General features: G+C 42.3%; 1 protein-coding gene across 2 annotated transcripts in view; it reads left to right on the top strand.

The window, feature by feature from the left end:
- The first annotated feature begins 3,664 nt into the window (after nucleotides 1-3,664).
- The window catches only part of lims2 (LIM and senescent cell antigen-like domains 2), a 29,236-nt gene continuing 15,325 nt past the window's right edge, over nucleotides 3,665-17,575 (top strand). The window contains exon 1 of one of the 2 annotated variants that reach the window (XM_086219829.1): nucleotides 3,665-3,800. In XM_086219829.1, the coding sequence (XP_086075955.1) occupies nucleotides 3,772-3,800 (29 nt within the window). In that variant the 5' untranslated portion in view covers nucleotides 3,665-3,771. Of the gene's footprint in view, nucleotides 3,801-11,885; nucleotides 12,101-17,575 lie in introns of those variants that run through there. The other variant, XM_086219828.1, reaches the window with a different exon arrangement.

Raw genomic sequence — 17,575 nt, 5'->3', positions numbered from 1 at the left:
TTTTTTTCCCCCTCTACTTCCAAAAAAAAGGAAGACAAATTCATAGTTGCTCCAGAGCTCCATGACTCCCAGACGTTTAATTACAGCAGGATTTTGTACGGTCCAGAAGGGGTGTAAATCAAAGTTCTGTCAAGATGAAAGGATATTTGTTGATATCACAGTCTGCCAGGATATGCTTTCATTTTGCTTGGTTTCAGGTGTCTGCTTGATTTGAGACCTTGTATGCCTTCGGGGACAAATATGTTTTCATTTGTACCATCAACTCACAAAATCCAACAAAAAAACTGGGTATTTTTGGGCACTGAAGATATAGAATCATGAACATAAAATGAAATTAAACGCAGTCAATTCTTTTTACCATTGAGATTTCAGAATAAAGGCGCTCCCAAGATGGTGGATCAAAATAGAATAGAAATTTGGACTTTTGCATTTTTCACTTTTCAATCAGTACGTCTATAAAGATCAGTGTATTGTTACACCTCTGCTACTATGCTGCAGTTGGAGAGTCAAACAAGCGGTTTTGCTACTAATCAGGTTTTTTTCTTTTCTTTTTTTAAATTTATTGTAAAAAAATGCCTTTTATGAATAAGGGGAGTGTTGTAAAAGCCATGCTACCACACAACACAACAGACACTTGATAATGACAACGTCTGCGTTGAAATAGGGATATGAATGTTTAGGGCATACACACACACAAAAAAAGCAACAAATTTTAAGTTAAATAACAAAAATTAAGACAAAATATCAAGCTAATACGTATCGCACATGTTTCTGAATCGTACTGCGGTGTCTTTATTTGTAGTTTGTGCTGTTACTGATTAAGAGGCAGCTATCAGTTTCCGTACTGCACGTTGGCCTTATTCATTTTTTTTGCTGCCAAGACAGAAAAAAACAACAACACACCCACACACACACACACACACACACACACACACACACACACACACAGAAATATTGAATGCGATGGGAAGTGCGCGTGTGATGTGGCGAGTGGTTTTAAAACGACTGATCGTGATCCCGCTTCACCTGACTGACGTACCTGACAGGGCGTCACTGGCGTAGGTTTGTACATTCCCCCGGTTCACACTGGTTTATCATATCCTATAGAGTTTGATTGTTTAGTGAGCTGTCACTCTTTGTTGTTACTATTTAATGCCAAATATCCCTGGAGGGTCTCTGTATCTATTTCGGGCATTCTTTACGGTCAGCCGATGTGCTCCGTCTGTCCCCGTGACAGAAGATAATCAACCTGTTCATCTTCTCATTCCGGCGGTGGCAGCTTTTCTTCTGATTCCTTCAGCATATACGAATGTATTTTTATCCAGGTCTTTTATATTTATGGTGGTCAGTAGAAGCTAAAGGAGATTACGGCAAATCCATAACATGATGTGGACGCCAGTGACTGGGAACTGATGTGTGTACATTCATGTCTGACTGTTCTAGAGTGACATAGAAGTTTTATTTTACTGTACACGAGGCAACACTTTCTGGTTTATTTCTGACTGTGAAAATTAATAAAGAGCCTATATAATACTTATTCACATTTGCTAAGTTATGACAATGCATTTTGACATTAAACGTGGTATTTACGTGTCACAACAGACATCATCCTCAGCCTGGATTTGATTGCAGGTTGAAAGTTTATGTTTTTCTGTGGGCAGATAATATGGAGGGATAGGGCTTCGTATGGTCGTGAAAAATCTAGAAAGGTCAGAATGACCTGTTTATTAGATTAGCAGTAGTTTAATCGAGATTGAGACATGACAGTGCTGCATCAAACCCTGTAGTTTGCCATTAATTTTTATTAAATGTCCATTTATAAATTTTTCCATTGATATCTCTTTTTTGAGACGTTTCCCAGAATGTTTGGTCCTCTAGTTTTACCTCAAAGATGTGCGAAAGTCATGGGAATCAATCATTTACAATCCGTTTCTGACGCATCTTTGCTGAAGCTGAGCCATTTCTTTCTCAGTCCCTTTGCATCATAAATGGATGTATATCCACAATTCTTTTCTTGCTGTCAAAATCCTCCTTCCTTCCCGGGTGGGAGGGGTTAGCGATGTTTACCTTTTAAGGAAAGAAATGTGGTTTCTGCTATAATGACGCAATGGGGGAGGAAACGACACATAGCAGCTTCTGCCTGTCACTGGAAGGAAAAGCAGAGGTGCTGTTAATATATTTGTAAATCTGAGGAGCTGCAGCGATCGTGATTTCGTCCTGTTGCGTTTCCTTTCTATTTGTTTTGGTATGGTAGCCTTTACCCTGCCGAGCGGAAGAAGAGGGCGTCAGTCTCATTTTTTAAAGTTTAAGAATGGACAGAATGTGCTCAGCTGCTGCTCCAGGCAGAGAAGCAACTTCTTAGGCGATGACATGTTTCTCCACAATGCCACCCGCCATGATGAACTTTTACAAGCTTCCAGAGGCCAGAGAAGGAAACCTCATGTGTCCTGATCCAGCTCCAAATGTAAACACAAACATGGGAGGCAGCAGGAGCAGCAGCAGCAGCAGCATAATAACACATTCCTCCTCCGTCAGTTGATACAAAGACTTGCACAAAGTTTTTCAGGGCGGGTCTGTCTATTTTTGGCATTTAATTGTAATTGTGCAGTGGTGGAGGAGTGCACACTGAAAAGTTAAAACCAAACAGAGGAAAGGAGTTCCGGTCTTCAAAATAAAATCATACATAGAGACGTTTGTTTTATGTAAGAGGAAACAATCATGTTAATGCTAGAATAACTGCTCATTCTTAGTTAAAATTTCTAGATTCATGTAGGGCTTTGACTGTTTCTGTGAGTTCGAGAGCTGAAAAGAATCATTTTTCTTATCAGCAATTACTCACAATTAAACATTTAGTCAATGAAATATCAATTAAAACTTGAAAGTCTTCATTGTGGTTTCCCAGGTCGACTTGCTTTTTTTGTCCATCCAACACCTTAAAATGTTGCTTTTCTCTCATTAATGTCAACCTTTATATCTAAGAACTTTGAAGCTGCGAATGTTTGGGATTTTGCCTGGAAAAAAAAAGAGGCTGAAACGATTCGTTCTTCAAAATGGTTGCATTTTGATTGTCATTCGATGGATTAATTGATTAACATTTGTGGATGGTATGTATCCCATCATATAGGCCTATGGTTCATGTGAATATATGTATCTAAATTACCATGTTTGAAAACTTAATTGCAAAAAGGACACTTGTGGAGAGGCTACAGTTCCTGACTTTTATTCCTCCATTTTCCCCTGAGTTAAAAACCCTATAAATGCATTATAATCCCATTGTGTAGTCTGAAATCTGTCAGACACCAATATATTATGTATCCTTGGCTCAGTTGTTGATTGTCTCTGAGATTACCCAGGATAATCCTGACCTCAGAGGAGCCCGAGAACTAAGAAGAAATTAGATTTACTTATTTGTTGACCTTTTACCTTTGAGATAGTTTTGAAGAACCGTTAGATGAAACGTGGTACTCAGAGTCTAACAGATTTAAAAAAAAACAAACAGAAATATTACATTTAAACAATAGAAACGATAACATCAGCAGAACATTTATCACAAATGTTAATGTGATATGAAACCGAAGCAGGGAGTTAATCCGTACATTGACTGAGCAGAATGATCTTATTTTGAAAGTCTTAAGCGGAAGTGTCGTGTTCCGTTCAGAGTTGATGGACGGAGGCCTGCCACTGTTCGCTTGGTGGACACTGATACAGCTGATACCGTCCAACATCTGGGCGACTGCAGGCGGCTAACCGGTCCTCGGAACCCGCGGAGAAATGCTCGGCATTACTGAAATGACGAACGGGTGAGTGGGACATTCAGATGTGTTTCTCCGGGGGAACGAAATCCTGAAAAGTTGTGAAGTTTACAGTTTTCCTTGGTGGAAGAGAGGGAGAGAAAGAAAAAAAAAAAAACCGCAGCAGCCCTGATATGTTCCATTCTCTCATGGCCTGGAAAACGGGCTTCGGGGTTTTCAAACTCGAGGAAAACTACAAGTTTAATGGTGTTTCAACGTGTAAATACTTTGTGTAAATGCACGGGAAGGTGGCGACCTTAGTTTGGGAGCAGCGGTGTAACGAATAAACGTAAAATTTCAATCTGAATTTGGTCACTCACGCTAGCGCGCTCGCTGGCGCCCTCTAGCGGTGGGAAGTGATAGCTGGTGATACTGCTGTCTATTATTCTCAATGAAAAATCCGTTGGAATTATTATGGAATGATGTGTTGTTTTGTAGGGATTGCTATCCAAAAAGATTGTTGATTTTGTGGAACATGATGTGTGGGCAGGACCACAGTATTTGACTCAGAATGGGACTTGGACACATGATCTATAGAGCCTTTGATATAAATTGTACCATCCTGCCGTCTTAATTATGATTTTGATGAATTACGCAGCCCTGATGCAAAGTGTATCGCACTGGTCATCATAGCTTCTCCTGTTGTGAGGTTGTTGCCAGTACTCAGCCGGAACAGTCAGACACAGGATAGACATTATTTGGTGAGTACTGATGCTGCTGGTTGACATAGTAATTTTTTTTCACACCTTGCTGTGTCAGCCGGTGGGCCAGTTTTGACCATTAACCGGGCCGGTTCTGGTTCACCACCAGTATGTTTGACACCCATTGGACTATGGGATCAAATAATGTAAATAATAGTCTCATAAGCATCAGAAGCAAAAGTGCCCGTAAAGTTTTGACGGAACTTAATGCTCTCTCGTTACAACCGCAAGTGAGAGGGATGCGTGTAGTAACACAGGGAGATGAACCTCGAGGAAGAGAAAAGAAAGAGGATGTCCCTCCGTGTTCAGCCGGTCTGCCTCCTCCCCACTCAAGAATGTCCACACTGGACCGAAGTCACTGACTTTCTAAACCACTTCCTGTCTCCCTGCTGCTCAGAGGGGGATTCTTTCCACGACTGTGGTTGCTACTGTGTTCACGAGCCTGTTCATTATGACCTGGGAGGAATCCTGCTTCTATACCACACTCAAAGAGGGTGATTCTCCTTTCAAAGGCGCGTGCTGCATTCCAAGCGCTTACTCTGTTTTTTTTTTTTTTGTTTGCGTTAATCTGATTCCACTCTGTGTTGATGTAAGTGGAGCGTAGAAGAATGTCCCCGTCTCAGCGTTGACCTGCCCTTGTTAGGAAGAGCACAGCGCATGGTGTGTGTGCTGCAGGATCTGTGTGTGCTACTGGAAATGTGTGGTGTGAGATTTTAAGTCCCATCTACTGAAGCTTCTATTGAATTATTGAATTTTACACTTGAGCCCCAGTGAGGTGCTGTTGTGGTTTGTGTTGTCAAAGTCAAGGCTTCCATGGGGGCTTCAATTCCCTGCAAAACTCCATCCATCCATTTTCTACTGCTTATCCTATTCAGGGTCGGGGGGGGGGGGCTGGAGCCTATCCCAGCAGCCTTCAGGTGAGAGGCGGGGCAACAGACAACCATTCACACTCACAGCCACACCCACAGTCAATTTAGAGTATCAATCAGCCTAGTCCCCTCTTGATGTCTTTGGAGGAAGCTGGAGTACCAGAGAGAACCCACTTAGACACAGGGAGAACATGCAGACTCACACAGAAAGATCCCGCTGCTCCAGCCGGGGCTCGAACCTGGAACCTTTTTGCTGTGAGTGCTGACCACTGCACCACCGTGCCACACCCTGCAACATCCTTGAATGTCAAGTGGAATTTTTGAGTTAGCTGCTCGTGGCTGTGATTCACAGTGGGTGTCTGGCTTGGTGAAAATATTACTGATTTTCAGCCTTAGTTTTGTTGTACTAACCTGGTCAGTTTTCCTGCTTTTGCTGCCTTAACATTACCAAGGCACAGGTTTTACGTTGCCGGAAGGGCTGTGCTGCATGATAGTGTATCATGAATGGTCCTGTGACAGACAAACATTTCTGATTACGCTCCAATATGAAGTCCTGCCTGTGCGGATCCAGAGCACTGCGGGCCCGGCAGGTTATCGGCCGTTCTGTTTTCTCTCGAGTCTGAACACAATGTAGAAATGATGTGGATAAGATTTGGGTCTGTCTTTGTGCTTGGAACAAGTTCAGATGAGTTCCATTTCATTAAATTAGATTTCAAACCCTTTCCACAGTGTAGACGGGTGACGGCATCTTCCTATGAGAGTTGTTCCAACTGTCAGGACAGCATGCCGGCACTCATACAAGGAACCCATACGCTTGGAAGCGTATCAAGATCCCCTTTCTTGATTGACACCCCGACTCTGTTCAAGGGCTGAGGAATTGATGATACATTAATCAGAAGTGAGATTAATCCAGTTTAGATTAGCTGGGGTTGAAAATGTGTAATTACCAAACCGGTGTTTCGAACCTCTCCCGGACTCTTGCTCAGGAAGCTTAATTAGGTTCACACTGTCCCTTGAACAGACCCTGGTGGAACGGGTCAGCGTGTCCTGGGTCCCGCTTGTGTTACCATTCCAGTTTCAGCTGATCTTGATTTTTGCTTAATGGTAAGAAAAAAAACATCCCCCACATGATCAGAAATGAGTAAATAACAAACATTTTGCTGTCACTTATGGGCATCTCTGTGCTAGTAGCTGCACTCTTCTCTGGGCGGAGCCAATGAGCCGTGTGTGCGCACAGTCTAAAAGAACTTTGTGTCATGTCCGTGCATGTAGTGGTGGTTTTTGTTTGCCTTGTGTCTTTGTTGTCTCGTGGCTTCCTGTTTTATTTTGAAATGTAACTCTCCTCTTGTTTCTGGTAACTTCCCTTCCCCCTGTGTGTTTCCCACCAGTCTGATTGTGTCCACCTGTTTCCCATCACCTTGTGTGTATATGTAGTCTGCGTGTCCCTTTGTCCTGTGCGAGTTCGTCTTGTCCTTTTGTTGGACCGTACCGTGCCATTGATCCTTGTCGTGTCACGTTTGTATTTCGTCCAGTCTTTGTCTCAGTGTGTTTTCTTTTGATACTTTGTCTAGCCAGGTTTAGTTCATCAGTGATTTTGAGTTTAGCTGTTAGCCTTTTTCCCCTCCGTGCGTGACTTTTTGTTTGTGCTTTGTTAATAAACTTAGCCAATATTGCCCCTTGCCTCGGAGTCATACGTTTGGGTTCTCGCTCCTGCTCAAGTTGGGACATTTTGTTTTCTCCGTGGAACCCAAAAAACTACAGTTCACATGCATATTGAACCTTTGATTGTATGTCAAACTGTTTAGTTCGGTCTGCCATTCCTTGTACAGACCTTGTCAGAGAACTAGGACAGAAGAAAAAAAAACAACAGTATAAATATTTGTTCACTCATCAGCATTCTTGTACAAGTGTGAAATAAAGGTGATATTGATTTGAAGGCGCGTCACTCAGCTCCAATCTGCACTTGACCGACCAGCAGAGTTGCTTCACGTTTCGCTCATGATGAATCAACCACAAACTATCGTGTGTGTGTGTGTGTGTGTAGCCTGAGGAAGTCGGTACGGTGGTCAGTGGGTTTGGTCTTCTTTGCTGTGTGGGAGCTACAAAGCAGGTGCGCGACACATCGATGATTTCCACCAAGTCGGAACTCACGCCATCCTCACATCCTCAGAACCAACAGCTGAAAATACACACACTTGTGTATTCGTCCCACAGAGGTATGCTGGCACATAGGCACTAGTGGACACAGACATTAACACCCTCTCTCTCTCTCTCACACACACACACACACACACACACACACACACACACGTGCGTGCACCATAGCAAACAGGAAGTGATGTGGCCATGAGATAACAACAGTAGGACTGTTTGCAGTGACAGCAGAGGGACGCCAGCAACACCGCAGTACTTCTCATCACTGCAGTCTGACACACCACACTGGTAAGATACACGTTTATTAATATTCATGTGGTAATCAATATCAGTGGCGGCTGCAGCTGGGCTCCGTTTGTCATAGGCTTCATGTCAGATGTTCAAGGCAACCAGAGTTGCACGTGATCTGACCCACTGTAAATATTGCACTTTTAATTTGTGCTACAAAAATATTTGGAGTTATTTATTCTCATTTATTTTGGATTTCAGCTTAATATATGTGAGATTTTGTTGCACGTGTTTTTTTTTGTTGTTTTTTTTTTTAACTGTGGCTCAACATTTGGATATTTTAACAGCCTGTGTGTGTATTTCCTCGTATGTGTGAAAGAAGGGAAGCATAAAGTTTCACAAGGAGTTGCAACACCGTCTTGCATTTGTAGTGTTTTCATTCTGGCTGATTTTAACTTGACATGAATAATCAATTTCTCAATTGAAGGAACGTTAATCATCTTTTTTTTCAAGCAAAAATCTCTCCAATTTACTGGTAACGTACTCTTAGATATATAGATTTCTTTATTAATAATTTACGACAGAAAACGTGTTTGTTTCTGGACATTTGGACTATTTGATGCACACAACTTCACTTTGACATCTCATAGACTAAACAATGACTTTAAGTCAAGGCCTTTAAGAGTTAAACATCCATCTCTCAATCTGTATGCATTAGAAAATTTGTTGTGAAATCATTGGAGATCATCTAAAGAACTGTTGTACCGCTGTTGTCCACATGAGGGCAGTGCATTCATACCGGAAAGATGTTTTGGATCTCGGCGCTGAGGAAGGAAATGTGGGATTGGGAGTGTAAGCCTGTGTGTATTATACTGATGCTTCTGTGTGAGGGATTACATTAGTTTTGAGTAAAACTTTGGATCCATGCACTTTTAACCCAAAACTAAATTGACAGCTGTGTGGTGTCTACTTTTAGTACCTGGCAGACCTAAAGTCACGGTCACACGCTCTGGTCTGCTCCAGCAGATCATATCCATTCCATTGCGGCCAAACTTTAAGGTCTCGAATGAGAAGAATCATTCAAAGTTATAGATTTTTCACTTTAACAGTTGCAAATAAACAAGAGCCCAGATTTTATGATATTGACCTCTCACAGCTGTGTCGGTGTATGTGTTGGCACATGACCACGCGCTTTCCTTTTTTACTCCCACATACCAGATTGCAATCCGTAAAAGTCCAGTATTAGGCTGTTCAGCGGTAACTTGCTGGGATGCCTCCTCCCGCTCTCTGTTAATAATTTTGCTCTCTTCGTCCATGTCTGGCTAAATCACATTACCTTTCAAAAAGCCAGCAACATGTAAGAATCCAGCCCTGATTGGCTCTGCAGGATACCTGGGATATGTAGTGATTTAGAGGTTCGAGTCAGTTCTACGCTGCATCTGCCTCTGGGCAGGTGGCCCACGCTGTTGTGAGCGTTCATTCACGCTTGTGTGCTGGAGTGTCAGGATTGTTTATGGGTAGAATATACTCCATATATGGTGTGGTCATGTACCTCTGCAAAAATCTTAGTAGAATTGCGCAAACTGGAACAGCTGTTATTGGTCCACTTGTTAGTAGCACATTCCCTCCTACGCATGTATTTGTTCATCATCTTCTGCTTCTTTTATGCATTTTGTGTGTGTGTCTGTGTGTATGTGTGTGTGTATGTGTGTTTGTTAGTCAGACTCATGTGGAATGCCGAGCAGGTCAAGGCAAGCAGCTGGAGGTAAGGTGGGAAGTGCTTTCACAGGGCATCTCGTCTCTACGGGAGAGACGTGATTCTGTCAGCCGCAAGTAGGTCCACCTGTGCTTGGATAAAAGAAAAAAAACAAAAAAACAGCTTTATTGTGGGTCACTGGAAGAAAACCACAAAACTCTCTGGTCTCACGATTCAGTTGTTGTGTTTATTGGAAGTATTGTTGGAGTTTTGACCTCTTCATACTTTCTTCCTGGTGTTAGGGGTTAGCCAAAAAACTGTTAAATTCTCTCAACATGCTTTTTTTTCCCCACCCAAATTCTGCAAAGACCTGCTCCTTTCCTTGCCTCTGATTGGCTCTGACCCTGATCCATCTCACCACACACACCTAAAGGTACTCATTACTAGTGATACAAGTACTGATACACACACTTATTCCCGTACTACAGGGTTTTTTCTTTTGTATTATCATTATTTTTGTCATTGACGTCATATTGAGTGATGCAACATAAGGCTGTAGTAAATTCAGTAGCACTGCGTATTAAAAGAGCAAGTGATATACACATTTTTTTTAATGAAATGTATTTCAAAGCAATTTACTTGAGTCGTATGTGGATTATATAAGGTGATACATGCTACGGTACAGCAGGTCCATGGTCTTGCAATAGGAAAGGTTCTGGATAGATGTGTGGATTGATCCCCAATCCGCTCCCCCATCGCTATCGAGTACTAGCCAATCAGAGGCAGTGTTGGGGGCTGGAGGCAGGCCCTCGGGGGATGTACTACCAGTGGGTCTGTGTCCATTTCCTCCTGCTTGAAACCAAAAAAGGCCCTTTAGCAACAAATATGTTGTCTAACTAGCTCAGATGTGGATAAATGGTTGAAGCGGTCTCGCCCCACACCCATGGGAGCAGCAGACATAGACGCATCGGCTGGAAATAGACTCCCAACTGACAACCATCTGCCCCAGTATGGTGTGTGGTAGAGCTAGCATTCATGTTTGTGGTGCTAGCCTAGCCACTGGTGGTGTTAGCGCCATCTGTGGAGCCAGAGGAGGACACACACCAGGGGTACAGGATGTAAAACTAAAACTTCTGTGGGAAATGTAGTTCAAGACTCGTAGAGTACTGCTCGTGTTCAGTCTCTGTCGGTGTGCTTGGTGGGTCGCACCCCGGGTTCTGTTTACATCTGTTTCTTCTCCAAGTGCTTGTTGACTTTGCTTGTTTGGTTCCACATCTCCTGACCAATCCTGCCCCTGTTTCTGTGACATCACAGCCTCTGTTGTTGTTGTTGTTGTTGTTGTTTTAATTAAACATATCAGAGAGTTGAAAAAAAAAAACCTTTCAGCTGGTTTGAAAAACATTCATCTGTTGTGTGTTTGTGTGGAGAGGATCTCTTGTTCCCACATTGTAATGAATTATTCATAAGTTGACATTCTCCTTCAATAGCTGGTTTGACTGCTGGGAAATAATCCCAGTCCTCTGTGATTTACAGTGTTGGATTTAGTAAGCGTTTTAATTACGGCTGTACTGTACATGAAATATTATCCAAATGGCAGTATGTTCAAGTGCAGTACTCACTTTACTTGGAGCTACATGTTTTTAAATGTGTGGTAGTGGTGAGATTCCCTCATTCTGCAGATAGATCCATCACAATGTTTATTCTTTTATCCCTTAAGATTAAATAAAATAATTATATCCACCAGAAGTGTCCATAGATATATCGGTGAAAAGTTGTATTATTATTATGATTATTATTATTATCATCATTATAAATCATCATTTTCATCATTATGGGTTTACATTGACAAGAAGTGATCCGCCATTTTAGACTGTACAACTCTAAAACAACTGGGCACATGCGCAGTCGCCTTCATGACCTGGCACTTTCACCGCAGCCATCGTGTCTGTGGGTTCCGTAGGTGTGCTTGCTGCAGGGTTGTTGTAAAAAAAAAAAAAGCATCTTCTCGGGCTTCCATGAAGCCTTAGAATACTGGCTGATGGAGCATCTTAACATCCCTCAGTGCTGACCTCAGATGACCTCATAAATCAGGTAAAATGAGAGATCTGCTTTACTGGATGAGAAAGCGTAAGCGAGTTGTTGTTTCACTTCGATTTTCTCCGGTATTTATACTCCTTGTCTATCTTGGCCTTATTTTTGCTCAAACAAACTTGAATGAGCCAGTGAGTAGGAGGCAAATTTAGAGTGGAGGCCGAGCTTGGAAAGGGCAATTCCCCTCCACTCTTTCTCCTCAGTCTGAGGCATTCCCTGTCCACCTGATGAAGGAGGAGGGGGAGGAGGACAAAGAAGTAGTTGATCAGTAGGTGTGCGTACTGTGAAACCACACCTCTGTCCTTCCCCTAAAGTGCGAGCCCTGGAGGTGTGTTGGGAGAGATAGGAGGAGAGGGCAACAAGATTTGGATCAACCGTGAACACTCTTTGGAGTACTGCTGTTTCTGTGGAGTTGTGTTGAGGGGAAGAAAGGAAGGAAGGGAGGGTGAGAGGGAGAGGTGAAGGAGACATGAACTCTTTGAGGCTGAAGGAGTTGTCAAACTCAGACTTGTACAGACGAAGACAGGAGAGACCAGACAGCTATGGAAGCCTGGTTGGGGACAGGTTCAGGTGAGTAATCTGTCCAATATTAAGAGTTGATTCAGCATGCTGACTATTGTTAGTTTCCCTTGCTGTTGCTTGGCTTCACACCTGAATGTGAGTTACTGCATATCTTTGAAGCCAAGTTCAATTTGAAATCCTGTTTTTCGCAGGACTAGAAAAGCTTGAAGTATTGAACAGGAGCATTTGCCTTTGCTTTTCTCCCACAACCTTTGTGGAAATAATCTTCGTGGTACAAAAGGAAACAGTCGATGGATGCCTGTGCAGAGCTTGTCAAGTATGCCGTTTGTAATATGCCCAACGCACTGCCGGCATCCCGACATGTTAAAGAAACGGTGCCCACTCTTATTGGATCGTGTCTTTATTTTAGATTACCTTTACGATCGCACTTACAGCTGCAGTTATCAACAGATTATTTGTGGAGGTTGGATTTCTTACCCAGGTGACACATGATTCGTTTCTCCATTTCTGCAGCCCCTATTATTTTTTTTGTGTGTGTGTCAGTGAATGTGACATTGTAACTTGCGTTCTACTGGTGTGTTTCACTTATCATTAGCTTGGTATCTGCCTGGATACCATCAGCTGAGGCTCCAACATTGTCCTGCACTTTGTAACAAATCAGGAGAGGGTTTGTTTTTGTTGCCACAGAAACAGTATCACAACCACAACCTTTGAAGTAAAGGTCCTCTCTGTTTGTAGTATATTTGCAGGGCTCGATAGCGCTTGGTACTTGAGTGTTTGGTCAATAAATACTGCAGCTGATGATGATGATGACTTCATTTCTCTTCGAGCAGCAGAGTTTTGCAGTAGTTGTTTCATAATAAATTGAGATCAATCTATTTGGGATGTTCCCTTGCTGTCGTTCACCACCCCCCACTCTGTTTGTGTGTGATTGCAGGAATGTAGTAATGTAAAGAATGTGACGAGAAAAGAGCTCTGTCTCTCTCTCTGTCTCTCTCTCTCTCTCTCTCTCTCTCTCTCTCTCTGTCTCTCTCTCTCTCTCTCTGTCTCTCTCTCTCTGCAGGGGTTCCCAGTCAAACCATCATACTCTGTCCTCCACATGCAATTTAGATAACCAATTAAACAAACTACTCAGATGAGTTCTAGCCAAATCGTATGCTGAAGTCCTAAATGCAGTCCAAAACCAAGTATTTGCAGCAGTGCACCGTCAAAATGGTTTAAACTGAAAATGCTGCTTAAGGTCACAATAAAACATTTAGAGGAAGAAAACCGCAGGGAGGAGTAGACAAGACACAAACAAATTTACCGAACACTCAAAATTGTGTCCATGCAGTAACATAGGGCTGGAGGATTAATCATGCTAAAGTCTTCAGATTGTTTGAATAATCATGGAGCATCTAAGCAAACAACCACATCTGATGTTCCATGTTGTACACAAGATGGGGCCGAAATAAACTCCATAAACGTAAACAGCGAAAGAAAGGAATTTGAAAAAGAGTCTGAATCAAAACTTGGATCGACAGTAAATATAGATTTATCTACGTGTCTGCACCAAACTGAGAATCTCTCTCTTTTGTGTGGAACCTTTTCAGATCCAAACATGCTGACAGGAACATTCTTGGTGAGCAGCGTTTGCCATAGGTGCTGCATCACCATGGAATGTCAGTACAAATTACAGTAATGACAAAACTATCAAGGCATTGGAAACAAGCCTGCCTTGACAAGCTCTCATAGGTACATGGATCTCACTTCGAAAGCCAAATACGGTCATCCAGAACTCCCTCAACATGGAACTGTGACTTTGATTTTAGTGTTTCTCATGAAAACAACTGTGGTATGAAACAGAAACTAAGCTAGGCTGACAAGGAATTTGCTTTGCAATTGCTTTTTTCGGGATGCATTAGATGCGGCTTCTCTGTTTTATACTAATTTAAAAAAAAAAATCTGGATTTAAGTGGGCAATGCAACTGACCCTGTGTTCCCCCTTAATTGTCCATTGAATTTCAAACAAGTGTTAAGACTAGAAAGTAATGGGTCGTTCTCTTTGGCGTAATGAAAAGGTAACGTCCCCCAAGTTGCTGTCTTTGCTATCTTGTAGAGCAACAGTGGAGCTTTCATAGTGCAGGTCAAAGTGGGTGTCAGGAACAAAAAGAGCCAACCAATGGAAATGTTAGTCTTAAATTCTGTTTACACAATCTTTGAATCAGTGTGTGTCAAACGGTCTTGTGTGTGTGTGTGTGTGTGTGTGTGGTTGTGTGTGTGCGTTTGTGCGCGTGCGCTGCTGGATTGTGTATCCTCCGAGCTTTACCAAGCAAAAACTGGTTTTGCCCCAGCAGCCCTCTGGTCTGGGTTACCATGGTCGCTGTTGACACTGTGTGTTTGCGTTAGCTGGGTGTGTGATTAATTTCCTCAGCTTGAGTCTGCAGCAGTTCAAGAGAGAGTCAGAGTTGTTACAAAATGTTTTATGATAAATGAGCATCACTATGGGTTTGTGTGTTTTACTGAAGGTTTTGACAGCTGATCAAAATGTGATTATTTTTTCTACCATGAGAGTCTAGGACACAATAAAAACACTGGAGAGTATTGTGTAATGTTCCATTGAACGGGACTGAATTTGGAATAATAAGGGTTTTGCAAAAAGTCATATTCTCTCAGGTTATTGATGAAACTGACATGGAGAACCTCTCACTGACTCTTAATCCTCAGGATTAGTTCAGCGTTTGTACAGCACAAAGTGTTTTGGGGAAGTGTTTTGACCGTGTAATAAAGTGTATAAGACAATTGTTCATGAATGAATATTGTGGTAAAAGTTAATAATAATTGCTGGTACTGATTTGAAGTTGCAGGTTAAACCTCGACTTCAGCTTTCATACGAATCTTAAACAGAACCAGATAACCGTGGGCTCCTGCGTTCTGCAAAGCAACTGACCACAGAGGTGCTGCTCGCACCCAAAACCAGCAAAATTTAGAGTCGAACATGCGTCACCTCATACTCGGTGGGTAAGAATAGCTTTGGCCGTTTCATGAATCCCACGTTGAAATGTCCTCTTTCCTTCTTAGCGCTCCTTGTGGGAACAAATATAAGAAAACATGCATGCATGAGGCCCGTGAAAATTTTATTTCTGACTGTAACATTAATTAGATGCTTTAATCCCTGCTTGTTAGAAAATTAATTGCTGCCACTCTGTAATATTTTTAACCCGGGTGGCCTGACTTATAACCTCTCCTCTGACCTTTAATAACCCCATAAAGAAGACTGAAAACACTATCCCACAGTGGGGGACACACCAGAGACACTTGGTCTGCTGACAGTTGCTGTAGCCATTTTTAAGCTCAGTTTGACATTTATGTCAGCACTCATCGTTCTTTCTTTCAAGCTCTCCTCATCTGAGAAATCAAAAATCTGTGCTCTTTTAGAGTGAGCTTAATATTCTGTACCAAAGTACCAAAAATAACGTCTATGCACGGTATTTTCGCTTCACTAATCTGCGTGGAACACAGATGAGCTTCAGTCTTGATTTCAGTGGGGAGTGTCCTCCACCGCCATGGGAGAGGAGAGCTTTGACATACACGCATGACCACAGGATCTCCTCTCCTCGGGTGGTACAACCTTCCAACATGGCAGACCATGGCTGCAATCAGGAGGAAGGGTTGTGTGTGTGTTTCCTGTTCAGCTCCCACCCTCTGTCCATTGTGCCCCAGTCGCTCACCACTGGTTCCCAGCAGATTAGATCCTCTACGTAGCTCCAGCTGAGGGCAGGTGACACGTCTGGAGTCATTGTTATGTTTTGGAGAACCTCTGATAAGTATAGACGCTGCCTAATAAAATGACATCATTTCATGACTCATACAATCCCTTGATGGAGACTTGTTGTGTAGATAAGGTTGAGCCTAATAATCAGGGTGTGTCAGTCACTAAGGCCCATCTCTCAACACGCATGACAGTGCACTTCTGTTGAATTCTACTGGAAACAAGAAAAATAGTGCCATTATGAAGCAGAAGAAACTGGCAGTCTTTAAAAATTCATACAGAAATTTTGCCATGAATAATAACGGCTCTGCTGTTTGGAACTCCCTTGTATGTATAGGAGGTAAAACTGGCCCCTGTATGTACACAATCCCACACTAATACACACGCACGCACACACACATACACACGGCAGCTGCCAGCACCTAGTTTGGAGTTGAGGCTCCACTGGGTGTCTATTTGTGGAATGATGGAGTCATGTAGAACGGCGTTTTACCGAAGGACCTGTAGACACGTTTCTGCTGGGGTCAAACACACAATGCGTTGCATTGTTTGTCCCCCTCAGTTCGGCAGATCATTGCAGCGGATGTTCTGAAATGGAGCCTGAAGCAAGTCGGTCTCACTGGAGTGTATTTCCAGATGTGGCTTCATGTTTGATGGTTTGGGAAGTGGTCATTGATTGTGCCAATTGACTCTAACCACATAAGAACCAGCGTTTATTAGCAAGGAACAAACATAAATTTACGAGTCTAAAAGAATGCCGTGGTCAGACCTATATGGGATTTGTGACTTTTGTAAGTTTTGCCCCCGATATGTTAGGTAAGTGTTAAAATGATCAGCGTGTCTTGTTCGCTCCCTTTGAAAGGACTTAATCAGTATTATACTTGCGGAACACCTGGAGTTGCAGCAACTAATCAAGTAGTTGGCTAAAAGAAAATGAATTGCAAACTATTTTGATAAACAAGTGTTTTATTGTTTTTGTTTTTTTGTCGTGCAAAATTGCCAAACTTTTCTGTGGTTCAAACTCTTAAATATCAAGATTTATGCAGCTTTTTGGTCATTTATGATGGCAAATAAATGCCTTAAATAATGTCTTTAAGCGCTTTAAATGGCCTTGTTGTTGAAATGTCCTGTACTGTTACTTAGCTTGATCTTATGTCCAGAGTTCCTGCCAGGGTCCTTTACTGACAAAAATAAACAGACCAACAATCACATGATATTGTTTACCAGTTAGGTGGTGGGGGGCTGGATTTGTAATCCAGTTCAGCGAGCTATGTGTCATGGAAGGCAAAGCTGGCTGTTATTGCCATTTATATCATCATCGCTGCTTCAAGACACCACTATTTTAAGTAACTGGAAGTACCAGGTGTCATATTTGTATCCCATTTAAAGTTTTACATCTACAGCTGTCTTTATGAGGACCGGTTTGAGTTTTAAACATCTAAGGGAGGATCTTTTTGGAAATTGAGGACATTTAGATAGCTTCACAAATCTGTGTATGTGTGCGTTATTGTACTTGTACTTCCAGAACATGTTTCAACTGAGTGAGAACATTTTTGGAAAGTGAAAAAGTCTTCATAACTTTGGAGGAGCATTTGAAGGTCAAAACTTGGTTTTTGTGTCAGGGTTAGAATGAAGTTATGGTTAAGCTTAGGGTGAGGCTTTTAGTTATGATGGTTAAGATTAAGGCCAGGAGATAGGAAAGGCATCATATTAATGGAGGTCCTCACAGAGCTGTAAGTACGTGTGTGTGTGTGTGTGTGTGTGTGTGTGTG

This window comes from Aulostomus chinensis, chromosome 12, assembly GCF_037954235.1.
Source record: "Aulostomus chinensis isolate RoL2024-O1b breed Wild chromosome 12, RoL_Achi_v1.0, whole genome shotgun sequence".
Taxonomy (NCBI): domain Eukaryota; kingdom Metazoa; phylum Chordata; class Actinopteri; order Syngnathiformes; family Aulostomidae; genus Aulostomus; species Aulostomus chinensis.
This window is presented reverse-complemented; position numbering and strand designations above follow the sequence as displayed.